Below are 26852 nucleotides of genomic sequence, written 5' to 3'. Positions count from 1 at the left end.
GACATCCTTTAACATGCTCTTCTTTACGGACAAAGTCACATGTAGTAGTCTCACATTGCCAGATATGCCTAAAAGGATGGGGGCAAGACTTCCAAGTATAATATTAGTGCAGAACACAAATTTAACCATGTGTGGTTTCATGATATACAATCGTGTGACTTGAGTTGAATATTTCCTTCAACCTTCAGTGACGGTAATACAACATTACCTGCTATCATTCCTACTTTGACACCCATTTGGTTGAAACTAGGCCAAAGATATGATGGGACTCGTTTGTATCTATGGTACATCTTAATGACCTACTTTCCCATATCCTGAGCTGACGAGTAAGGAAACGACATCACTAAGGGTAATGGCAAGAAAAATGAGTTTACCATCAATATAGTAAACAAGCTCCTGTATTTGACATATTGTGGAAAGAGGAGACACAGGCCGAGTGGCTTAACAGGAGTAAAAGGCTGTCATACAGTGGGGAAAAGGCAGCATGTGCAATGCACTGTCTTCAAACACTGCTCATGAGGAGATGAGACACAGTTTAGATGCAGTGTGAGGCGCAGTGGATTGTCTTGTTTTTCTCAGAACGTGGAATTAAAATGGATTGTATCTGCAGTATCCCATTTCCAAACTATCCCTTTCAGAGGGACGCTAATAATTCAATGTTCCCAACCTTTCTCAGTTACTGTACCACCAACTGAATTTGGTTCTGCCCGGAGTACCCCCTTGTGCATTTTACCAGTAGGCCTATGGTCTCATGAGTTAAGTACCCCCTAGGGGTCCTAGAACTCCTGGTTTGGAACCACTGCTATCATTTATTGAAATTCCTTTTGACATTTTAATGGTTAAAATTCTGAGGTCAGGTGTGGGGAAAAACAGTAAAGTACACATTGGTTTCGGATCGAAACCACTGTCTAGGGCGCTCTGGTAATATGCCACAAAACCAAAACAGTTTGGGTGGGTGCAGAAAAGCAAAAGGGGCACACCCTAACTTGAAGTTAAGTCTGGATACTGTAAGATCAGGCAACTCAAATAAATGAATGCAACCAAAAGGAGAGGGATTGGTCACCTTTTCATTTCATATACAGAAAAGAAAAACGACCTAATCAATCTTAACATAAATAGTGGTAAAAGAATGACTAGTCTAGCACCTTCATGCATTCTACTGTAGATTCAGTTTGACAACAAAAGCCTATTCTCTGCAACCATACATTTTTCAAACTAATAAAATTGAGTATGAGAATTCATTGAAACCGTCTGAATCAATTGAAATGCACAAAGACTTACATTGATTGCAAGCACCATAGAGGCAAATATGACATGATGCTGTTTCTAGAGCGAAGCAGAAAAGCGACGGATCAATTGCCAGATAGGCCATTGAAAACATCTTTGGTGTGACGGATCAAGCGCTGATGGGACCTGGTCATGTGGAGTTAGAACACATCGGTTACTTTGTCTCTGACATTCAAAACCCTAAAACTGAGTATAAATCCATCTCCCCAGACCCTTAAAAAGACAACCAAACTATTAACCATCAATGGCACTGTCTGACAACACGGAGGTCATTTTCACACAGTAAGCACATAATAATAATAATAATAATATGCTCTCTATATTTGTGTAGAGTAAGGCCTGGTTGGTGAGAGTAGGGGTGGGGACAGACAAACTTTCTGTATGTCTACTCATGGCAGGGGTCAGTGTGGTTGGCTACTGTAGTTGAAATGCATTCACCGCTGCTCAGTCTTTCCCAGGATTCACTAGTGTTGTCCCAATGGTACCTCTGTCCATCAAGCATATTGGTCTACATTAGGAGGTCAGTTACATTGTCTCCATCTTGCCAGTCATTTCAGTGTCTCAGTGCAGTTGTCGTCAGACTACAGTAGTGGTTATGATGGGAGGCCTCCCTCCCGCTCTTTTTCCCCCTCTCTCCGTCTCAGTAGAAGCGTTTGCGTCTGTTCTCGTTCCAGTGGCTGTAGACGATGAGGCCGACCACGATGAGCAGGAAACAGCCCAGCATGGAGAAGAGGATGGTGAAGAACATAGCAATACTACTCCACCCTTCTTCATTCTCACCCACTGACACAGAGAGATAGAGATGTTAGTATGGATAGAAAGTGAAAAATAGTGACAAGGAGCCATAATAAGTAGGCCTTAGACAAGTACGCCTTGTCTGAGCCAGAACAGCCCATAGGGGCAGTATCTCCTGTTTCTGTAGCATGAGGCAGCTTGATGTACAAGTACACCCCCTGGACAGGAAGGTAGTGTATCACATGGCCTTACCCCCAATCCATCTCTTTAATGCTGAGTGACAAGCAGAAAGGCATCAGGTCCCATTTTTAGTGTCTTTTTGGTATGAACAGGGATCGAATCCCCAAACTTCTGCCAGTCCCAGGGCAGACTCTACATGCCACTGAGTTGGTTAAAGAGCCCTAATACTAGAACATAATTTGATTGTATATATATATATATATATATATATATATATTTGAGCTTTTTATCAAGAATAACTGTTATTTGAGTAGAGTAACGCCAATGAAGTGTATGTTTGTGAGAGGTAGTGAGCCTTACTCTTTAGTAGGTCCATGTTATCTACACTGGGTAGAGAGATCTCATCTTCCTCCTCCTTTTCCTCTGTCTCACTGCGTAACACAGTCAGCTGGTACAGTTTCAGGGAGACCACATCATGATTGTCTGTGGAACAGACCGTTTCAGTCATTCAACGAAAACTGCACCAAGAACACATTCAAATGGACCAAAATGCAATCTCTTAGTTCCCTATTAGACCACATGCCCTCAATTTGACTTACGTGCCACATTAATTTTATTCTGGGCATATCAAAATAAATTAGTGATAATCTGGGATGGTCATATCTCACTTGAAATTAGAGACCTCAATGAAACACCAAGTAGATGAAGTAAATGAAAACTAGGCGCTAATTCATGGCAATAAAACAGCTGATTTCATTCACGCTACTATGTAAAACACAGTAGAGGGGAGTACTACCAGAGAGATCTCCAGTGACGGCCGAGGCTCCAAAGTAGTAGCCCTGGGGCAGCCGTACCCCCGGTATGTCCAGGCAGTCCCTCCATTCATGCTGCCCATCAATGTCAATCATAATCTAGTAGAAATAGAGATTAGGAGTATGGTTAACAGGGTCAGCCAGGTCACCCGTGACACAAGTCAGTATTCGACATCCATCTATGTCTGAGGACGCCGGGAGATGACGTGGAAACCGACCACTAGGTTCAAGTACAGTGTAGGTTTTGGTTTTGCTAGGGTGCTGTGGACAGGAATGTCATACAAGCAAGCCAATACAGCAAGCCAGTAAGCATCTGCCTCTGGTGCCAAAGGTTGTATGTTCGAATCCAGCAATATAACATTTTTTTATTTATTTTTTAAAGCCTATCCCAAACCTTAACCATTCGGACTTAATGCCCAAAGTTAACCCTAACCTCAAATGTTAGTTAATGCCTAAACTTAACCTTAAACACTTTGAAATGTGACATTTGGAACAACTTCGAAACTTTACATTTTGAGAAACATGGATGAACATCTAATTCTGACGTGAGACTGTGAGAGCTAGCTGAACAGAGTATGCCCAGGCACTACCTAACACAGTCAAAGCATCTCTGACATTCTCTTGCAAAGTTGAGTTAACGGGTGTGAATGAAACAATTCACTTCAACACAACAGATTTCTGTTTGTACAGAAGTGACCCAATATGCATATTGGATGAAATGAGGCATTACATTATTATTAAGTTAATACACAATAACTTGGATATTGATAACATCGTAGAGTCGTTCAAATGTATATGTGTGTGTGTGCCTGCTCTCACCGTGAGCCTGCGACGGACATATCTGATGAAGATGAAGGTGTCGTGGTTGAGGTTGCGCACCATGGCGTTGCAGCCGCCCAGCTCAGTGGGACGCCCGTCTCGTTCGTGGTCGTAACTAATGCTTCCGTTCCCCACCATGGCCAACACAAAGGGGAAGATCCTCTGGTGGAAGGTGTGAAAAAAGAAAGCAGGGTACCGAATAGTGAGAGATAGAATCAGAACAACAGGTAAAAGATGCAGCATCCACAACAGTACAATACTGCTGCTAATAGTTGCTTGAGTGACCTCATTCTCTACCTAATCCCCTACTCATCCAAATGCACATTTTTATTCAAGGTGCAACCAATTGTTAATAGGTAGTAAACAACAAGAACGTGGGGCAGCATGTTCATTAGGGGGTTGATGAGAGTAGCTAAGGAGAGGGGTATGGGGGACATTTGGTATGGGTGGTCCAAACATGGGGTACCTGTGTGCGTGTGGTGTACCTCGTCTTCTGTGCCTGTCTCCGTAGGGATGCACAAAACAGAGAAGCACAACACAACACCATTACACAGGTATGTGAGCCCTGCCCAAAACAAGCACTCCCAACAAAACCTCATAAATATTCCACTGTATTGGCTTGCTTGTATGACTACGGTCTGTTTTGAGGTGGGAGGTGTTAGTTGTCAGTTAGCTAAGGCCCCTCTCAGAGCACAGGAAGATCAGGACATGTTGACCCAGATTTGACAGGATATGACACAAACACTGCTGCCAGACAGTACAATAAAATAAAATGGAAGTGGTTGAGATAAAGTCCTATAATTGGTGACATAGCATATAACAGTATTGTAGCTACTCCTTCCCTCCACAGAAACACATAGAAGAGGTTGACAGGTATATGCACATACTGTACCTCAAGGTGTTTTTCCTCATTGGGGTACGTGTCCACAAATACACCCAGCCCTGTGAAAAGGTCCTGATTCCCAAACACAGGACCTACACAATGACAGAAATGCATTTATACAGTTGCAATGCATTGTACCTACACTCTGGTATTTCTTTTGCAACTACATTGTGGGACAGTACCTTTCTGCATGCGCTCCTTGGTGTACCAAATTGCCAGTCCATCCCCATTCAGATTCTTCTTGCCTTGGCCATGAATCTTAAAGTGCACTTGTAACTCCCAGTCCCTTAGGTGACAGGGCTGGCCACACAAACATACATAGATATGACCATTTTGGCAAAGCCGTGCAAAATGTGACATGCATAGAGAGCAGTGGAGGCTGGTGGGAGGAATGGCATCAATGGAACGGTATCAAACATATGGAAACCATGTTACACTCCATTCCATTAATGCCATTACAATGAGCCCATCCTCCTATAGCTCCCCCCACCAGCCTCCTCTGATAGAGAGAATCAGTATCAGTGATGTAGACTTAACAGTGTGCAATGTTCTGTACTCACAATGCGGCTCCACACTGCCCCCTGCTTGCTCTGCATGTCTGTTGTGAGGCGCACCTGCTCTGTGGTTACCATGGCATCGCCCATCAATTCCCAATGGGAGGAGCTGGACGACCCCACACCTAAGCACACGTTATTTGTAACACACAGAGCAGAAAAGACCGAGGGACAGTTGTCATATTATATAAAACAAGTTGTACATAGCGTAGAGCCTTGATGTAGTGGGAGCAAAAAAACGATCTTACGAGCATCAACACTCCACAGTCAGTATAACATTGTTGCAATGTCTAATATACAGCATTAATTTCAGCGTTCTCACATTATACTATAATAAAGGGTGATACAATGGCGCAAACGTTACCTTGATAGGGTTTTGACAATGAATGCTCCCTTTTCAGAAACTCTTCCATTTCATGATTATCATCGTCGGCAAAAGATCGACAAGTTGTAATAAGAATAATCACAAACGTCCAATATGTTTTTTGAGTCATGGTCTGACGAAGAAAAATATCGGAGAGAATATTCAATATCTGGCAGTTGTTGTTAGTGGCGGCGGCCATTTTAGATTACGACTCCTCCCATTCAACCATAAAACGCCCTATGGCTTGTGATTGGTTTGTAGGGCCGCATTGCGTCTTGTTATTTGTTCACTCGGCAGTCAATCACTTTCCACTTTCCAAATCAAATACATTTTTATTTATCACATGCGGCGAATACAATTGGTGTAGACTTTACAGTGCAATGCTTGCTTACGAACCATTCCAAACGATACAGAGTAAAACAATAAACATACATATATATTTAATAACTAACATGAGGAATACAATTAAATACTCAAGAATGGCGCTATATACAGGGAGTACCAGTATCAGATCAATGTATAGAGAGGTACAAGGTATTTTGAGGTACACTCTTAAGAAAAAAATGGTTCCAAATGGTTTATTCGGCTGTCCATAGGATAACACTTTTTGGGGACAGCCAAAGAACCTCTGTGGATACGGTTCTACATGGAACCCAAAGCAGGGTTACCCTATGGGGACAGCCAAAGAACCCTTTTAGGTTTTAGATAACACTTTTTTTCTAAGAGTTTAGATACAGTATGTACATGAAGGCAGGGTAAAGTGACATTGTGATAGATGATCATTAGAGTAAAATAAACAGAGCAGCAGCAGTAAATGATGAGTGCAAAAGTGTATGTGAATGTACGTATGTAATGTGTATATGTGTAATATGTGTTGTGTCAGTCAATGTGTTTGTGTATATAGTGTATGGGTTTTGTGTGGGAGTGTCAATGTAGTGTGTGAGTAAGTGTGTATATAGTTTGTACACTGAACAAAAACAAAGATTTTACTGAGTTACAGTTCATAAGGAAATCAGTCATTTGAAATACATTCATTAGGCCAAAAATCTATGTAATTCACATTACTGGGATTACAGATATGCATCTGTTGTCACATATACCTTAAAAAGAAGTAGGGCATGGATAAGAAAAACAGTCAGTATCTGGTGTGACCACCATTTGCCTCATGTTGTGCGACACATCTCCTTTGCATAGAGTTGATCAGGCTGTTGATTGTGGCCTATGGAATGTTGTCTGACTCCTCTTCAATGGCTGTGTGAAGTTGCTGGATATTGGCAGGAACTGGAACTCACTGTCATACATGTCGCTCCAGAGCATCTCAAACGGGCTCAATGGGTGACATGTCCGGTGAGTATGCAGGCCATGGAAAAACTGGGACATTTTTAGCTTCCAGGAATTGTGCACAGATCCTTGCGACATGGGGCCGTGCATTATCACGCTGAAACATGAGGGGATGGCGACAGATCGTATCTCTGTGCATTCAAATTACCATCGGAAAAACAGTTTGTGCCGAAAATGTTTGGTTGTGTAAACCCACAGTTTAACCCACAGACCATTCCGCAGGTGAAGAAGCCAGATGTGGCGGTCCTGGGCTGGCGTGTTTACACATGGTCTGCTGTTGTGAGGCCGGTTGGACATACTGCCAAATTCTCTAAAACGAAGTCGGAGGCGGCTTATGGCAGAGAAATGAACATTAAATGATCTGGCATCAGCTCTGGTAGACATTCCTGCAGTAAGCATGCCAATTACATGCTCCCTCAAAACCTGAGACATCTGTGGCATTATGTTGTGTGACAAAACTGTACATTTTAGAGTGGCCTCTTATTGCCCCCAGCACAAGGTGCACCTGTTTAATAATAATGCTGACTATTTAGCAGTCTGGCTATTTAGCAGTTTTATGGCTTGGGGGTAGAAGCTGTCTCTGAGCCGAGAGCCATTGCTCCGATACCATTTACCAGACGGTAGTTGTGTGAACAGTCCATGACTTGGGTGGCTGGAGTCTTTGGCAATTTTTCAAACCTTCCTCTGATACTGTCAATAGAAACATGCAGAGATTGGCTAAATCAGATCGATATCTCGGTCTATGTATGATGCCTATTTATGATGCTACAGTCAGAAAGGAAGAGGCGATCCAGTACCTCTGCTACAGTGTGATCCATTGAGGTAGCCTATATGAACGGTGTGACCGATATATTCCGCTAAATCCCAATTTCAATTATGCGTTAATCTTGGTTGTCACTAGTTACAAACAGCCACAAAGTCAAAATTGGCTATATGTTAAAACCTCATGAAAACAAAGATTCACTTTTTGGTCTTAATTTAAGGTTAGGGTTAGGCATAAGGTTAGTAGTGTGGTTAAGATTATGTTTAAAAGAACACTAACTGTCGGTGTATGACGTCAATTATCATCAGGGACTATCTATAAATTCTTTACTTTTGTCACGGGACTTGGACTTTATCCTTCTGTGAAACATTATATTTGTGAGTTTATAGTGGTCGAATCTCATGATAATAGTCCTAATAATGTACCAGTACATTTGAAGTCAGACAAATAGACTACAGTATGCTTTTTTCACTTTTCTGAATAGCACCCTACAGTTTTAGATACTCCCTCAGTGTGTCGCAATGCAAGACTTGATTCGCACAACTGCTAGTTGTGGGACTGTCCATCTACAGTCATGGCCAAAAGTTTTGAGAATGACACAAATATTAATTTTCACAGTCTGCTGCTTCAGTGTCTTTAGATATTTTTGTCAGATGTTACTATGGAATACTGAAGTATAATTACAAGCATTTCAAAAGTGTCAAAGGCTTTTATTGACAATTACATGAAGTTGATTTCAAAGAGTCAATATTTACAGTGTTGACCCTTCTTTTTCAAGACTTCTGCAATCCACCATGGCATTCTGTCAATTAACTTCTGGGCCACATCCTGACTGATGGCAGCCTATTCTTGCATAATCAATGCTTGGAGTTTGTCAGAATTTGTGGGGTTTTGTTTGTCCACCCGCCTCTTGAGGATTGACCACAAGTTCTCAATGGGATTAAGGTCTGGGGAGTTTCCTGGCCATGGACCCAAAATATCAATGTTTTGTTCCCCGAGCCACTAAGTTATCACTTTTGCCTCATGGCAAGGTGCTCCATCATGCTGGAAAAGGCATTGTTCATCACCAAACTGTTCCAGGATGGTTGGGAGAAGTTGCTCTCAGAGGATGTGTTGGTACCGTTCTTTATTCATGGCTGTGTTCTTAGGCAAAATTGTGAGTGAGCCCACTCCCTTGGCTGAGAAGCAACCCCACACATGAATGGTCTCAGGATGCTTTACTATTGGCATGACACAGGACTGATGGTAGCGCTCACCTTGTCTTCTCCGGACAAGCTTTTTTACGGATGCCCCAAACAATCGGAAAGGGGATTCACCAGAGAAAATTACTTTACCCCAGTCCTCAGCAGTCCAATCCCTGTACCTTTTGCAGAATATTAGTCTGTCCCTGATGTTTTCCTGGAGAGAAGTGGCTTCTTTGCTGCCCTTCTTGACATCATGTCAGTGATTCTCTCGTTACCACAGATGTGAGTGTTGATGAGGGCAAGGCTGGAGATCCCTCTGTCATGCTGGTTGAGTTTGAATAACAAACTGGGAGCTTCAAAAGGAGGGTGGTGCTTGGAATCATTGTTCTTCCTCTGTCAACCATGGTTACCTGCAAGGAACACGTGCCGTCATCATTGCTTTGCACAAAAAGGGCTTCACAGGCAAGGATATTGCTGCCAGTAAGATTGCTAGCTAGCCAGTTGGTCTAGTATGAATTTGATTCAGTTATAATTAGCTCCCCTGTACTATACATGGTATTGCTTTGTTATTGTTGCATTAGACCAATTATAAACTTGGCAAAATCATCAAATAGTACCGTAGTGAAATAGCTAGTTATTTCAAACAGCTACAACTAGCTAGCTAGCTTAGTGGGATTGGATTAAATTCCAAGGTACTTGTTACGTGACTCATTATTGACAAAAAAATGAAACGCCCATAACATCTGCACCAGTACTTTTGTCTTCATTCCTAGGCACCGAGGTAAAGACAGTTTCAAGTTGGATATTCGACGGATATATGCGCTTTCAAACCACTTGAGCCACAGACTACAAATAAGTGTCATTATGTTGGAAAAATTGCGAACAACATTACACAGGTCTTATTTTCACGATTTGGACATTAATTCGCTTTCCAAAGCTAATAAACATGTGGAAATGTGAGCATCATTTTGTATTCCTAGTTGAATTAGGTACGGAGCGTAAACAAATTACAAACTTTTTTTACATTTGAATTTCAGCAGCTCATGTGACCTCCTTGACTCAAACAAGGTCCAGAATGTCCACTGACTACCCTTCTATATTTCACACCCTTTAGTTTGTCCATTTTCATCTCACACGTTTTTACATTACATTTTTCAAAATTTTAAATTTCAATAGCTCGTTGATCATGTGACCTTCTGACTTCAAACATGGTGCAGAATGTACCCTTCTATATTGCACAAAGTACGGTTGTTTGTGTACTGTAAAATCACGCGGTGTAACGTACATTTTTCATAGTTTTAAATTTCAATAGCTCCTTGGTCATGTCAATTACACACCTAAGAAGCGTGCAGTGGATATACACCCATATTGCATAACCTCTAGTTATGTCTCTTCTATATTGTTGTACATTAATAGTAGTTTGACAATTAGGGGGTTCGGTCCAGTGTTGGGTTTACACTTTTCTTTAATATTTATCTATAATAATTGGTAGTTCTAAGTACTTATTTTCCATAATTTTTCCCCACAGTATTTAACAGTGTTACACAATAGGAGAGAGACAGATAATATCTCATTTAGTCGTTAATATCAACCATAAAGGAAAAGGGCAAAGTATGAGAGACATGCTATTAATTGTCCAAAGCAGGGATGGAGAGTGAGCTAGTGAAGTAGGCTGCAGTGGGTTTGCTGGTCAATACATATACTGAACATGTAACCACAGTAATGGTGGCAAGTAAATAAAAATGTAATATTGACATTGACAAATTAACCTGAAATTGTAGACCTTTAATCTTTTTCAACATGTCAGACACTTAACTTTCTCTTTATCCCTGGTTGATGTACATTTCAGAGCCTCTTCAGGGTGGATGGGGTATAGCATACATATTCAACAACAAAGACTGCACTTCCAGTTTGTGTTCTTTACTCTGTTGAACTCTTGTGTCAGAGATATGTCAGAGATATGATTGCCAGATGTGTTTAATGCCTTTTCTGACATGTCCCCAAATTAATATAGTTGGTTCAGAGTTCGTTTTGATATTTCAACCTGCTTGTCCTTATCTCGTATGGTGTGGGAGGACAAAATCAACATGGGGCCATGGCGGGCACACACGCGAGCGGTCTGGACTGAATGTTTGTGCTCAGCTGTTCTGACTCTGTCTTTAGTTCTACAACATCATGACCTGAAAGTGTACAGGTATTAGCGATGACTTCTTTCCTTCTCCTCATAAGATTTATTTCAAGCTAAATGGGCCTACTACATTATGGGATCAATAAAACTAGCCATTGACACTGGCAGAGAGTACATTTGTCTGGTGTTTGCAATGCATTGACATTTTCTGCATGGTTCTTATTGGCCTGGGGTGACATCGAAATGTACTGTGTTACTAAAGTAAATGCCAGGGCCAGCTGCAGATCGGTGACTGTTTCGGCCTGCATGCACAGCCTTCTGTCTTTCTCTCTCATTCTCATATACCTGTCTCCAACCGCTTCTCTCCTTGCCCTCTCCCTGTCTTCAAATCAAATGTTTTGTCACATGCGACAAATACAACAGGTGCAGTAGACCTTACTGTGAAATGCTTACATTTCAAACCCGTAACCAACAATGCAGTTGAGAAAAACAAGAGTTAAGAAAAATATTTGCTAAATAAACGAAAGTAAAAATAAAAGATCAACAGTAAAATAACAATAACGTGGCTATATAAAGTGGGTACCGGTGCCGAGTCAATGTGCAGGTTAGTGGAGGTAATACGTACATGTAGGTAGGAGTAAAGTGATTATGCATAGATAATAAATTGCCTGTAACGGCAGTGTAAAAATAAAGGGGGGTCACTGCAAATAGTTTAGGTAGCCATTTGATTAGTTGTTCGGCAGTCTTATGGCTTGGGGGTAGAAGCTGTGACCTGGCACTCCAGTACCGCTTGCCATGCAGTAGCAAAGAGAACAGTCTATGACTAGGGTGGCTGGAGTCTTTGGCAATTTTTAGGGCTTTCCTCAGACACTGCCTGGTATAGGTCCTGGGTGGCTGGACGCTTGGCCTCAGGGATGTACTGGGCCGTACGCATGACCCTTTGTAGCGCCTTGCGGTTGGAGGCAGATCAGTTGGAGGCAGAGCAGTTGCCATACCAGGCGGTGATGCAACCAGTCAGGATACTCTCAATGGTGCAGCTATAGAACTTTTTGAGGATCTGAGGACCCATGCCAAATGTTTTCAGTCTTCTGAGGGGGAATAGGCATTGTCATTCCCTCTTCACGACTGTCTTGGTGGGTTTGAACCATGATAGTGATGTGGAGACCAAGGAAATTGAAGCTCTCAACCGACTCCACTACAGCCCCGTTGATGAGAATGGGGATGGGGTCAGCCATCCTTTTCCATGATCATCTCCTTTGTCTTGATCACGTTGAGGGAGAGGTTGTTGTCCTGGCACCACACTGTCGGGTCTCTGACCTCCTCCCTATATGCTGTCTCATCATTGTCGGTGATCAGCCCTACCACCATTGTGTTGTCGATGGTTCACCTGAGGGCATAGAGGGATTGGAGTATGTACGTATGTACGGTCACTGTGGGGACAACGTCATCAATGCACTTATTGATTAAGCCGGTGTCTGATGCCATCGGATGAGTCCCGAAACATATTACAGTCTGTGCTAGCAAAAGTTCCGTATTAAGCAAGTCACTGGTACTTCCTGCTTTAGTTTTAGCTTGTAAGCGAGAATCAGGAAGATTCAAATTATGGTCAGATTTGCCAAAAGGAAGGCGAGGGAGAGCTTTGTACGCGTCTCTGTGTGGAGTAAAGGTGGTCTAGAGTGTTTTCCTCCCTCTTGTTGCACATGTAACATGCTGTTAGAAATTAGGTCAAAAGGATTTAAGTTTCCCTGCATTAAAGTCCTCGGTCACTAGGAGTGCCCCCTATGGATGAGCATTTTCTTGTTTGCTGGTTTCCATTCCATAATTATTGTTCCCTGGTTTCCATTCCATAATTATTGTTCCCTATTTAACCCTCTGGTTCCCCCATGGTTTTGTGCGTGTTTGTTCATATTTCGTTGTCTTGACTTTGTGAGCTGGAATATTTTTCTCCTTCTTGGAATATTTTGTTTTGTGTTTGAGTAAAGTTACGAATATTACTCATCTCTGTGTCCTGCGCCTGACTCCTCCTTACCTGCATCACCTAGACACTTGACAAGTTGTTTCATCATGTTAAGGAATGTATGATAATCCCTCCACCTAAAGCTAAAGACAGGCACAATATAGTTGACCTCCGTGCAGGCTTTTGAAAATACATACGAACTAACTGATTTGTTTGCATTGGAACTATTGAATTCGGCACAACCTAAAATTGCCACTTTGGAGTCGGGACTATACACCACTGAAGAGATTCCAATGGCTTTCCAATAATCTCGCCCAGACTTCCTCTTCCAGTGCGTACCCCGGCAGAGTTGTCCCACTCAGGGCCTGTTTGATCTGGCATAGCGCAAGACGTATCTTAAGCCATTCTCTCATCCGCAACGCAGGAGAAAAACTCCCTGCTTTTATTTGAAAAAGGCTGCTGTGGCCGCTGTTTGTGAAAATCTTCACTGTTGAATCGTCCGGTTGGAAAATGTAACCCATATGGCCGTCACTCATATCCGCACTCCATTAAAACAATCAGGGGCATCCCAAAGAATATCTTTGATGGTTTTGTCATTGTGTTCTTGACACGAGGAACACAGTACACATGTTTAATTTCTTATTTAGTATTCTGGGTTTATTTAAATTTCTTATTTAGTGTTCTGCGTTTATTTTAATTTCTTATTTAGTGTTCTGGGGGCTTATCGAGGTCGTTCATGGTGTTCACAGCTCTTACTTATCCTCTTTGGGCTATGGGGCAGTATTTTAATGTCCGGATGAAAAGCGTGCCCAAAGTAAACTGCCTGTTACTCAGGCCCAGAAGCTAGGATATGCATATAATTGGTACATTTGGATGGAAAACACTCTAAATTTTCTAAACCTGTTAAAATAATGTGTGAGTATAACAGAACTAATATGGTAGGCGAAACCCCGAGGACAAACCATCGGGGGAAAAAATCAGTCTATCACTATTTCCAATGGCTGTCATGTTTATTATGAGGTGAAATCCTCCCAGATTTCAGTTCCTAAGGCTTCCACGAGATGTCAACAGTCTTTAGAAAGAGTTTCAGGCTTGTTTTTGGAAAAATGAGCTAGAATTTGTAGTTTTTCTATGTGGCTCCCATTTTGGCTGCATTCTTTGTTTATCTCCGGTAAAGACAATAACGATTCTCCGTCTTAAATTGTATCATTTATTTACGTATTAGGTACCTGAGATTTTATTATAAATGTTGTTTGACTTGTTTGGAAAAGTTTATTATTTTTGTATGCATTTTGAAGGAGGGAAACCGGTGGATTACTGAATGAAGGGCGCCAGCTAAACTGAGTTTTTGGGGACATAAAGAAGGCCATTATCAAACAAAAGGACCATTGTGATGTATCTGGGACATTTTGGAGTGCCAACAGAAGAAGATCTTCAAAGGTAAGGCATTTATTTTATCGCTATTTCTGACTTTCGTGGCGCACCTGCCTGGTTGAAAAATGTTTTTCATGCTTTTGTGTGCAGGCCGTTGTCCTCAGATAATCGCATGGTGTGCTTTCGCCGTAAAGCCTTTTTGAAATCTGACACAGCGGCTGGATTAACAAGAATTTAAGCTTTATTTTGATGTATGACACTTGTATTTTCATAAATGTTAAATATTACTATTTCTGTCATTTGAATTTCGCGCACTGCAATTTCACCAGATGTTGTCGAGGTGTGCCGCTAGCGGAACGTCTAGCCATAACAGGTTCTAAGTGAGCAAAACCTTGAGACTTCCTTCATATTTGATTTTGCGCACCAGCTGTTATTGACATATAGACAGATCCGCCACCCCTTGTCTGATCGGAGGCAGCTGTTATGTCTTGCTGATGCACGGATAAACCAGCCAACTGTATTTTATCCATGTCGTCGTTCACCCACGACTCTGTGAAACATAAAATATTACCGTTTTTAATCTCCCGTTGTTAAGATAGCCTTGAACGGAGCTCATCTAGTATATTTTCCAATGATTGCATGTTGACAAATAGTACGGATGGTTGAGGCGGGTTACCCACTCGCCAACAAATTCTCACAAGGCACCACGACCTGAGTCCCCTATATCAGCGTCAACTCTTCGTGCGAATGATGGGGATTTGGGCCTGGTCGGATACCTGGAGTAAATCTTTCACGTCGTCAAAGAAAAAATCTTCATCCAGTTTGAAGTGAGTAATCACTGTTCTGATAACCAGAAGCTATTTTAGGTAACAAGAGATGGGGGCAGAAACATTATGTACAATAAAAAAACATGAGCTGGCTCACTCCCAGAACAATTATTTTGTGTGGAGGTGCTGACTAATGGCAAATACATTCTAAACTATAAAAATAGAGTCTCACACTCCATATATAAACTCCCAGTAATTTATTGGAGTGTTTGACTCTCTTTATTTTCATAGAAACTTTATGTATAAAATAAGTTACAAACAATGCAAAAAAACACGCATAAACAGCACAATTGGTTAGGACCTGTAAAACGGCATCCATCGCTTCCGTCGTCATTCTAATAAAACTGTGTCTTTCTCTCTCTCTGTCACTCACACTCTCCCCCCTTTGCTGAGCTGAAGTTGTGTGTTACAGCAGGATATCTGAAACCTTTATCCTGTAGATGTGCTGGAGCAGTACTAGTAGTAGTAGACAACTCTGTTTACTGTACCAAGGCACGCACGCACATACGCACGCAGGCAGGCAGGCAGGCAGGCAGGCAGGCAGGCAGAGACAGACAGAGACAGACAGAGACAGACAGACAGATGATATCAAGAATGCAGCTCTGGGACATAGACTTGATCTTATCTTAGCTGTTTTCATGCAGGTTGTTTGATTGTGCGAATAAAGCACTTTGATTTGATTGGCTTATTATCTCAGAAGCACAAACGGCTCTGGAGCCTCCTTAAGTAGCCACATAAACATCTAGCCTATAACTAGAGCTTCATGTTTAGCAAATGAAGCATCTTTAAAAAGTTATTACAACACCAATCAATTGTCGATCAGTGTATTGTAAAACACATTCAGTAGCCTGTGTGGTAGTTGAAAAAGGGAAATGACAGATACAGTGTTACAGAATATGTCATTTGTGCTCAGAATTTACTGTTCTGGCATAATGAGTACCATAACCTGTTCCAGATACAGATTAACTCAAGTGGCAGAATTGGACTCTGTTCACCTGATAAGAAAGATAGCGAAGGGCTGCTGTGTGCATTGAATGTTTTTTTTTGTGCTGCCAGTGTGTTAGGAGAAGAAGGCTACAAGCAGAGCTCTAAATTATATTTTTCTTTGGTAGCACTGGTAGTCTGGTCCCAGTGGTCCCTGTCCCCTTACCAGGCTCAAACCAATAGTCCACTGATCGCAGCTGTGGCAGCTCTCCTTGACAACGTACAAACCAGTTTGCTAGCTCCATTGGCAAGATTTCAAGCTGGTGAGATACTTTCATGCCAACTCCTTTTGATACCAAACATGACATTGGCATGACAAGGAGTGGCAAGTTCTAGAATGTTAGAAAAAACAGACTGGGGTACCCAGGCTATAGCTCTGGTGCTCCCAAGTTCTAGCACTGGTGTTCCAAATTTACTGGTACTCCCAGCACAAAACAGTATAGGAACACCAGAGAAGGAGATTAGGCCTATCCTATCTTTGAAGCACATCTCCTGGAGTAGCTATCCAGCTCCTTTCTTTTCTTCCAAAACCATCTTAAACCATAGCCTAGGTTGGTAGCCAGCTACATGACTGGACAAGGTACCAGGTCAACAAATAGTTAGTGGTCCACTAGAAGGCTAGTATAACACGGCCCACGACATGGTTTATGAAATTACAAAATGTGACCCACAAAAATGTAGCTCCAGTAATATGAATCATAACTTTTGAACAGTTTGCCTAGCCTAGTTTTCTGCATTGCATCTAAGGTCTTCGAAAGCCAAGTTAACAAACAGATCACCGACCATTTCGAATCCCACCGTACCTTCTCTGCTATGCAATCTGGTTTCAGGGCTGGTCATGGGTGCATCTCAGCCACGCTCAAGGTCCTAAACGATATCATAACCGTCATCGATAAGAGACAATACCATGCAGCCGTATTCATCAACCTGACCAAGGCTTTCGACTCTGTCAATCACCACATTCTTATTGGCCAGACTCTACAGCCTTGGTTTCTCAAAGGACTGCCTCGCCTGGTTCACCAACAACTTCTCTGATAGAGTTCAGTGTGTGAAATCGGAGGGCCTGTTGTCCGGACCTCTGGCAGTCTCTATGGGGTGCCACAGGGTTCAATTCTCGGGCTAACTCTCTTCTCTGGATACATCAATGATGTCACTCTTGCTGCTGGTGATTCTCTGATCCACCTCTACGTAGACGACACCATTCTATACTTCTGGCCCTTCTTTGGACACTGTTAACTAACCTCCAGACGAGCTTCAATGCCATACAACTCTCCTTCCGTGGCCTCCAAATGCAAGTAAAAGTAAAAGCATACACTTCAACCGATCGCTGGCCGCACCTGCCCGCCCGTACAGCATCACTACTCTGGGCGGTTCTGACTTAGAATATGTGGACAACTACAAATACCTAGGTGTCTGGTTAGACTGTAAACTCAAGCACCACGCTAATTGGCTAGCTACTTCCAGACACAAATGAGAACATCTGTGTCCATTTTAGTCGTCCGAGTAGAGCTGTTTCGACTCTTCTCATGTTATCCAGAATGTTGGTGACCGTGCTGCTGGCAACGATTTAATGACGCTTTTTTTGCCGATGTTTACCGACAACGGCCGTATTCAGTCGGTGTTCAGGCTGAGCGTTCGTAAATTCATCAATTCTGCGCCCTGCACACTCAGGTGCTCTGAAATTGGGAGTAGATAGCCAGAGCGAATTTACGAATGTTTGACTGATTCTTGCTCAAAATGAGCTATTTTTAAAAGTCTGCCCCTATCCCATTTAATGTAACTACAGGTACATCACAAGTATAACCTGTTCAAAAGACACAAATGAACAGGTTGTTGAGACATCTCGAGTGACTACTAGAATCAACGACGTCAGCAGTTTGCATCGCCTTTATGTACCATGTGGCTGTCGACCATTAAATCGGGGACCATAAAAGCTTTGCTTTTACAAAAAGTCCTTCCTTACCACAGCAGCCTTCTTCCCCTTGTCCAAAGCATCAGCGGAAACATACACGGTGGCAACCGCACGTGTGGCCCATACAGCGCTCACTGGCACCAGGGCACGGAAGGCCTCCCCCACCTCATTGGCATAGCCTGTCAGCACAAGATTACATGCCAGGGTAAGATACGAGTGCAATAAGGCTTTAACTGCCTCACTATTGTGAGAGGCCTCTACATAAATCATAGCCAACAAGTCTGTCTTGTTTGTAAGATGGTCACATCTCAAGACGGCACTGGTCCGATTTTGACGAAACTTGGGTGCGTCTTGTCATAGCGACCCGGCAAACTTGCACTGATATCCGCCATTTTGAATTTCGTTTGAGGGAAAACACTTAAACTGCTGATCTTCTGGCACCGAATTACCGATTTGTATGAACTTTCATGTTATCTGGCAGACCACAGGTCTCTCAGTGCAATATTTTCCAGACTAGTACCTAATACACAGTTGTGTGGTCTGCCACATAAATGCATATAAATCAGTCAAGGATATTTGTATTGTAACTCAATTTGGTACACGTTGCAAACACTGTCAAGACTCAACATATGCGAGAACATTCATATCAACCACACGGTGGCGCTACAACGGGCATATGATTATTTCTTGATCTGTTTGACTGGCACGATTTTGACGAAACGTAGGTGAATGATGTCTTGCCATAGATATTCGCGGGGACGACATTCTGCATTGTTTGCTGTTGTATTTCAAATCAAATCGTATATGTCAATTGTATTTTGTGCCGAATACAACTGCAGGTGCTTACTTCCAAGTCCTTAACCAATAATGCAGTTCTGCTGTTGCTAGTGTTTTTTAATTTTAATTTAACTAGGCAAGTCTGTTAAAGTCAAATTCTTATTTACAATGACATCCTACCAAAAGTAAAAAATAAAATAAAAATATAGGACAAAACAGACATCACAACAAGAGACACCACAACACATCCCGGGCTCCCAAGTGGCGCAGCGGTCTAAGGCACTTGGGAGGTGTCACTACAGACCCTGGTTCGATTGCAGGCTGTATTATAAAACGCTGTGATTGGGAGTCCCATAGGGCGGTGCACAATTGGCCAAGCGTTGTCGGGGCTGGGGTAGGCTGTCATTGTAATAATAACAATTTGTTCTTAACTGACTTGGCTAATTAAATAAATAAGGAGAGACCTAAGACAACATCATAGCATGGCAGCAACACAACATGGTACAAAATGTGTCTTCTGTCTGTGTTGTCCATTTAGTCTTACTATTTTATTTATTTTTAATTCCAGCCCCATCCTCACATGAGGCCTCTTGCCATCATTGTAAATAAAAAACGTGTACATAATTGACTTATCTGGTTAAATAACCGTTAAATTAAAAAGGCCTACGGATCTAACGTCAGCCTAATGTTTGCCCACAGGGTGGCAGTACAGGTTCAGCAGCAGCCAACAGCTGCGTTCTAATGACAGACCAAGGGCATTATTAGTCATTCCAATCCTGTTGGAGCAGACGGTGCATATTGCTCCAAAGGTCACCGCCCATTCTAGGGAAAGAGTTGTGTCAGGGGGGTTACTGCTAATAAGCAGAACACTGAACAAAAGTCTATATTAATGTACCCCCCCTTTATATGGCAGAGGTCCAAGAGGGAAATTTGAATTATTATTCTAATACATTATGTTTTACCTCCCCAACTCTCCTCCGGTGAGGGTTGGCTATGATTTGTGTAGAGGCCTCTCACAACAGTGAGGCAGTTAAAGCCTTATTGCACTCGTATCTTACCCTGGCATGTAATCTTGTGCTGACAGGCTATGCCAATGAGGTGGGGGAGGCCTTCCGTGCCCTGGTGCCAGTGAGCGCTGTATGGGCCACACGTGCGGTTGCCACCGTGTATGTTTCTGCTGATGCTTTGGACAAGGGGAAGAAGGCTGCTGTGGTAAGGAAGGACTTTTTGTAAAAGCAAAGCTTTACGGTCTCTTGGAGCGGCAGGTAAACTAGCAGTTAAGAGCGTTGGGCCAGTAACCGAAGGGCTGCCGGTTCAAATCCCCAAGCCGGCAAAGTGGCAAAATCTGCCGTTCTGCCCTTGAGCAAGGCAGTTAACCCCCAACGTTGACGTCAATTTAAGGCAGCCCCCTGCACCTCTCTGATTCCGAGGGGTTGGATTAAATGCGGAATACACATTTTGGTTGAATGCATTCGGTTGTGTAATTGTCTATCCCTGTTCTGTAGGAGCATGGTGACAACCCAGGGAAGAAGAACCAAGGTAGCTGCAGCGGTGGTGGACACGTTTTGTATGGCAGGCCCTGGCTTCGGTCGCTATCCCATGCTTCACCATCAACCGTGTGTGTGCAGCCTCTCTCTACCTCCTAGGAAGAACCACGCACATGCCCCTCTCCGTACGCAAGTGGACCACCATGGCCAAAATGGCCACCATTCCCTTCATCATCCACCCTATCGACAGGTCAGTGTGTGTGTTGGTGGTGGGGGGTTAAGTGTGTGTGTACATGTGTGCCAGATATACACTGAGTGTACAAAACATAATGAATCCAGGTGAAATTTACATGAATTGTGTATGTTTGCTATTCAGAGGGTGAATGGGTAAGAGACAAATATTTAAGTGCCTTTGAACGGGGTATGGTAGTAGGTGCCAGGGGGTGGGTATAATTTGTGGAACGTTCCAACAGGAATCTGTTCCAAAAACTTCGTAAATAACAAGGATGTCAACAAACAACGCATACAAAATTGTATAGCGGCAGATACCAGGTAGGGAGTGGGCTATTTAATTAGGTTTTTCACTCACCATGTTTATTCAGGGAAATGTCTGTCCTCACTCTGGTGGCCTATGGTCAAACATTAAGAATAAGCTACGTGGTGAGTTGATGCCTATTCGTCAACTAGTTGAATTGATCATGCTACTTTGTATGTGTTGTTAGTTGGCAACCTTGTACTTTACGCAGTTGTTGGAACAGATTCCTGTTGGAACGTTCCACAAATGATACCCACCCGGTGCCAGGCGCACCGGTTTGTGTCAAGAACTGCAAAGCTGCTGTGTTTTTCACACTCAACAGTTTCACGTGTGTATCAAGAATGGTCCACCACCCAAAGGATATCCAGCCAACTTCACATAACTGTGGGAAGCATTGGCGACAACATGGGCCAGCATCTATGTGGAACGCTTTCGACACCTTGTAAAGTCCATGACCCAACTCAATATCAGGAAGGTGTTGTTAATGTTTTGTACACTCAGTGTATCTGTCAGAGAGACAGTGAAGGACTGTGTATGCTCGAGAGAGAGAGAGAGCATGATAAACGTGTGTGAGAAAGAAAGGAGGTAGAGCAAGAGAAACTCTGCGAGTGAGAGGGGGGAAGAGTGTGTACTTAGGGACGTTTGCATTTCGATGTTTATGGCCCAAGTTTGCCACGGTATTAGTTTGCAGTTAAATGTCTAAGCCTGCCTGTGTGTGTGTGTGCACCACCACACCAGCCCATTGAGATTAAAAATTCCCACATGATCTTAGTTAACAACATGACCTTTTTTTAAAAAATGTATGCATCTATTTAAGTGTCATATTAGGAGTCACACACACCTTTGCTTCTATCATAGATTTTTTAAGGCTTGGTAGCCTACTTCATGTAATGTTAGATGTGTAGCCACCATTCTTATTTATCTCCAATCCATGAGGTGTCATTGAAGAGGTATATTCAGGGTTCAGTTTGTAGGGGGGTGGGAGGGATTCCCCCTCTCTGCTTCTGCCATCCCTTTGGACTTCCCCACCTCTGGTATGCATTACATTTATTTAGAAATTACAGGTCATTGGCTTCCTAAAACAAAACAGCATTTTTTTTTTTTATCACTTGAATGCAATTTGTTCTGTCGGGAAACCTGCAATTTGGGCAGCCCACAGCTTTTCTCAAACAGCTGATTGTGGAGTTGCTGTCACGAACAGCAGACAACATGCGATTGTGGGGAAAACACTGCTGAAAAGCAGAGAAATTTCAACTCCCTGTATTGGCTCCACTGTTTTACAACTGGAGTATCTTGCATGACTTTGAGATACAGCCCACACAGTAAATGTTGCATTACCCACAGTTGAAGTCGGAAGTTTACATACACCTTAGCCAAATACATTTAAACTCAGTTTCATAATTCCTGAAAATTCCCTGTCTTAGGTCAGTTAGGATCACCACTTTATTTTAAGAATGTGAAATGTCAGAATAATAGTAGAGAGAATGAGTTATTTCAGCTTTTATTTCTTTCATCACATTCCCAGTGGGTCAGAAGTTTACATGCACTCAATTAGTATTTGGTAGCATTGCCTTTAAATTGTTTAACTTGAGTCAAATGTTTCGGGTAGCCTTCCACAAGCTTCCCACAATAAGTTGAGTGAATTTTGGTCCATTCCTCCTGACAGAGCTGGTGTAACTGAGTCAGGTTTGTAGGCCTCCTTGCTTGCACACACTTTTTCAGTTCTGCCCACAAATGTTCTATTGGATCGAGGTCAGGGCTTTGTGATGGCCAATCCAATGCATTGACTTTGTTGTCCTTAAGCCATTTTGCAACAACTTTGGAAGTATTCTTGGGGTCATTGTCCATTTGGAAGACCCATTTGCGACCAAGCTTTAACTTAACTGATGTCTTGAGATGTTTCTTCAATTCATCCACATAATTTTCCTCCTCATGATGCCATCTATTTTGTGAAGTGCACCAGTCCCTCCTGCAGCAAAGCACCCCCACAACATGATGCTGCCACCCCCATGCCTCATGGTTGGGATGGTGTTCTTCGGCTTGCAAGCCTCCCCCTTTATCCTCCAAACATAACGATGGTCATTATGGCCAAACAGTTCTATTTTTGTTTCATCAGACCAGAGGACATTTCTCCAAAAAGTACAATCATTGTCCTCATGTGCAGTTGCAAACTGTAGTCTGGCTTTTTCTATGGTGGTTTTGGAGCAGTGGCTTCTTCCTTGCTGAGCGGCTTTTCAGGTTATGTCAATATAGGACTCGTTTTGCTGTGGATATAGATACTTTTGTACCTGTTTCCTCCAGCATCTTCACACGGTCCTTCGCTGTTGTTCTGGGATTTATTTGCACTTTTCGCACCGAAGTACATTTATCTCTAGGATCAGAATGCATTCCCTTCCTGAGCAGTATGACGGCTGCGTGGTCCCGTGGTATTTATACTTGCGTACTATTGTTTGTACAGATGAATGTGGTACCTTCAGGAGTTTCGTTCATCCTTGGGAGCAATTTCCAGACTTGTTGAGGTCCACAATTTGTTTTATTAGTTCTTGGCTGATTTCTTTTTGATTTTCCCATGATGTCAAGCAAAGACGCACAGAGTTTGAAGGTGGGCCTTGAAATACATCCACAGGTACACCTCCATTTGACTCAAATTATGTCAATTAGCCTATCAGAAGCTTCTAAAGCCATGCCATCATTGTCAAACCTTGTGAAGACTTTCAGAAAACGTTTGACCTCTGTCATTGCCAACAAAGGGTATATAACAAAGTATTGAACTTTTGTTATTGACCAAATACTTATTTTCCACCATAATTTGCAAATAAATTCATTAAAAATCCTACAATGTGATTTTGGGGATTTTTTTTCTCATTTTGTCTGTCATAGTTGAAGTGTACCTATGATGAACATTTACAGGCCTCTCTCATCTTTTTAAGTGGGAGAACTTGCACAATTGGTGGCTGACTAAATACTTTTTTGCCCCACTGTATATCTGTTTATTTTACCTGTTGATACAGGGCTCATATGTGATACTCTAACTGAACATTTTCTTTCACAGTGACACTGACTCCGAATGGGAGCCCCCAGTGCCAAGGTGTCCATCCCCCACTGAAGCTGGTTCATCCAGGTCCTGACACAAGTGGTGTTCATCTGCCCAAATGTATTTCTGCAGGCATGGATGTGCCTCAGGGCCAAAATTTGAGGGCACAGCATAGGCACAGCATGAAGGCGCCGCTGTGTTCTTTGCAAAATGAAGTCCCCCATCACCTGCACCACATGCTTGGTGACCCTCTGCTTTACAGCAGAAAGAGACTGCTATGGCACCTGGCATCATTTTCATGTTTTTTCTCCATTTGTTTGGGGGGTGTTAGAATACCATTTTGGTATTTTGTATATAGTTATTCCATTCGAAATGTATAACTTCCCCAATTTGGCCACTTGGGTACATTTGGGCTACTTGTGTGGGACACCTGGGTCACTTCGTGACAAATGTCATGTAAGCACACTCATTTTGGAAGTTATCATTCTGAAACTTTGCACAAGTACTGTTGTCCTCTTATGTTTTTCACTGAAATTGTCCCCATCATCCTATCTGGATGTTTGTTTTATTTTGTTCATTTTAAAGATGATGATACAACAATAAAAAGAAAAAAACGTATGTTTGTTTTCATTGTATTATCTAAACCAGATCTATTGTGTTATATTCTCCTACATTCAATTCACATTTACACAATCTTCAGAGTGTTTTCTTTCAAATGGTACCAAGAATATGCATATCCTTGGTTCTGTGGCAGCTAGATTTGGGTATGTCTTCTGGCGGAAATTGAAAAAAGTAGGGGGGTAGCTCCAAGACGTTTTAAAGGCACAGTCAACTTAGTGTATGTACATTTCTGACCCACTGGAATTGTGATACAGTGAATTATAAGTGAAATCTGTCTGTAAACAATTGTTGGAAAAATGACTTGTGTCATGCACAAAGTAGATGTCCTAACCAACTTGTCAAAACTATAGTTTGTTAACAAGAAATTTGTGGACTGGTTGAAAAATGAGTTTTAATGACTCCAACCTAAGTGTATGTAAACTTCCGATTTCAACTGTATATCATAAAGCCTTACTTTGATGGCCTAATTTTACCCTAACAGTTTTAGGAGATTCCTGGGTTACAGGCCACATCAGGCCTGCAAATCACATTAATCTGGTTTGCAAAGTGATGCGTAATTCCTATTGGAGTCCATCCAGAGTTAGGATATCCAACAATTGGAATTTTTATTCACTTGCATTCAGAATGACAGCCAGGGTTAGGAAACTTGGTTAAAATAAGACTACCTAAAACATTTAAACTGGAACAACCATTTCAGTAACGGGTGCAATAAATATATCTAACTGATTGGATTAGTTAGAAAAATGTATGTTATTTATCTTTGTGCAGCATCAGACCAATCAATCAATATACCTACAAAATCCCAGATATTAAAAACAATCCTAAAAAATCTAGCTGCAGTATAGCATGCTGGGAAATATGATAATGATGGGAATGTTTTACACTACAAAGTGTAAAACAATAACTGTGGTTATTAACACCAAAACTGAGGGTTATTTTACACCACTGAGTGTTACTTTCACTTTTATAGAGTGAATTTAACCCCTTAATCAAAACTAGAAATGTTACACTGAAAAATCAACGCTGGCCAATTTGTTGCGTATTCACCCACCTAGTGCGGCCATTCGCAGTGAGTGCATATTTATAACCATATCTATCGGCCTATATGCACTTGGTAATGGCTGTAGGGAGCCAGTACACTTTATTAACAAATGTTCCTCCCTTTATTCTTTCAACATATGGAACTCTGGGTTCACAAATGGCTTTGTAAATTGTAATGGTCTTCACAGTGTCTGAGATGAGGTCCCATCCTTGCTATCCTCAAACCCTAAAGCCCTTCTCTGTCTCTATGCTCCACAGGGGAGTGGACTTCCTACTGGACTCCAGCCTGCGTACGGTCAGTCTATAGGAAAGAAGCACGACTAAAAGGACCACATCCATCCTGTAGCCAGCTGTAGCCAGCTTGAAGCCTCTGCTGATCACTCTACTAACGTCACTGTGAAGCCAACACAGCAGGGTTACTCAACTCCAGTCCTCCAGAGTCCACAGTTGTCTATGCCCCTCTCTTTCAACCCTATTGTCATCTTCTTATTTTCAACTCCCACGTTAGGGGGACTTAGGACTCCTCGGCCCGTCAATTACATTGTATCAGGGAGAATAGAGATCCAGGAGACAGTGTTGCCCTCCAGGACTGGAGATGAATACCCCTAGCTGCTACTGGCCTGCAGTGCCCACCTGTTCATGTTCAGACCTCCACTTGGCGTGTATCCAGGTAGCTCTTGCTGTTAGCCATATTCAGGAAACATTCAGGTCAGTGTCATCATACCTGGCATTGAGAACCTATTTTCATTACAAGTAAACATTTATCTTAGTTTTTTTGTTTATTACAGAAAGAATGACAATGCACAGTTGTCTGTCACTTTGAAAAAAGCTTGACAGAGTATAGTGTGATGCACTTTTCAATGTTCAGTCTTGAGATTAACCTCAGAGCTTTTTTCCCCCTTGCCATTCAATACTGAGTTGAACAGAATATATGTTAAGTTTTTGTTAGCACTAATGATTCAGTTCCTTTGGTGACCTTTTAGGTATAGAAAGTATTGTAATAATTGTGTAACATGGCCTATGCAGAAAGCGTATGAAATGATTATGCATAAAATACATATCATCATTGCCAAGGCTACCCATCAGTATACATTGCTGTGCTGCACTATGCAACAAAACCAAGTCATTTTACACAAAAATGGGAATTGCGATTGGAATGTGTAAGTGAATGTGACATACTGGGAAATGTTGCCAATTGTTCATACACCAGAACTAACATTCAGCAATAATTGTTATTTAAATGTTGTTATAAG

General features: G+C 42.1%; 1 protein-coding gene and 1 pseudogene across 2 annotated transcripts; one reads left to right on the top strand and one right to left on the bottom strand.

The window, feature by feature from the left end:
- Positions 1–1049: 1049 nt before the first annotated feature.
- LOC118385306 (VIP36-like protein) lies at positions 1050–5867 on the bottom strand. 2 transcript variants are annotated; one of them, XM_035772344.2, is made up of 9 exons: positions 5635–5867; positions 5277–5395; positions 4899–5016; positions 4726–4808; positions 4300–4332; positions 3834–3995; positions 2999–3113; positions 2563–2685; positions 1050–2070 (listed from the first exon to the last, which is right to left on the bottom strand). In XM_035772344.2, the coding sequence occupies exons 1-9, from the start codon at positions 5831–5833 to the stop codon at positions 1928–1930; spliced, it is 1095 nt and encodes a 364-aa protein (XP_035628237.1). In that variant the 5' UTR covers positions 5834–5867; the 3' UTR covers positions 1050–1927. The 2 variants fall into 2 exon arrangements, with proteins under 2 accessions (XP_035628237.1, XP_035628238.1); XM_035772345.2 differs by having other exon boundaries at positions 1050–1964.
- A 14007-nt stretch (positions 5868–19874) lies between these two features.
- On the top strand, positions 19875–26263 carry LOC118384866 (mitochondrial fission process protein 1-like; annotated as a pseudogene).
- Positions 26264–26852: the final 589 nt, after the last annotated feature.

The sequence above is a fragment of the Oncorhynchus keta genome, chromosome 6, assembly GCF_023373465.1.
Source record: "Oncorhynchus keta strain PuntledgeMale-10-30-2019 chromosome 6, Oket_V2, whole genome shotgun sequence".
NCBI lineage: Eukaryota > Metazoa > Chordata > Actinopteri > Salmoniformes > Salmonidae > Oncorhynchus > Oncorhynchus keta.
Note: the sequence above shows the minus strand (reverse complement) of the source record. Positions and strands in the feature narration are given on the sequence as shown.

Coding starts and splice junctions, on each gene's coding strand:
- LOC118385306 (XM_035772344.2), bottom strand. CDS start 5,833: ATGGCCGCCGCCACTAACAACAACTGCCAGATATTGAATATTCTCTCC. Junction 5,396..5,634: donor ATTGTCAAAACCCTATCAAG/GTAACGTTTGCG, acceptor ACGTGTGCTTAG/GTGTGGGGTCGTCCAGCTCC. Junction 2,686..2,998: donor CGTCACTGGAGATCTCTCTG/GTAGTACTCCCC, acceptor TCTGTTCCACAG/ACAATCATGATGTGGTCTCC.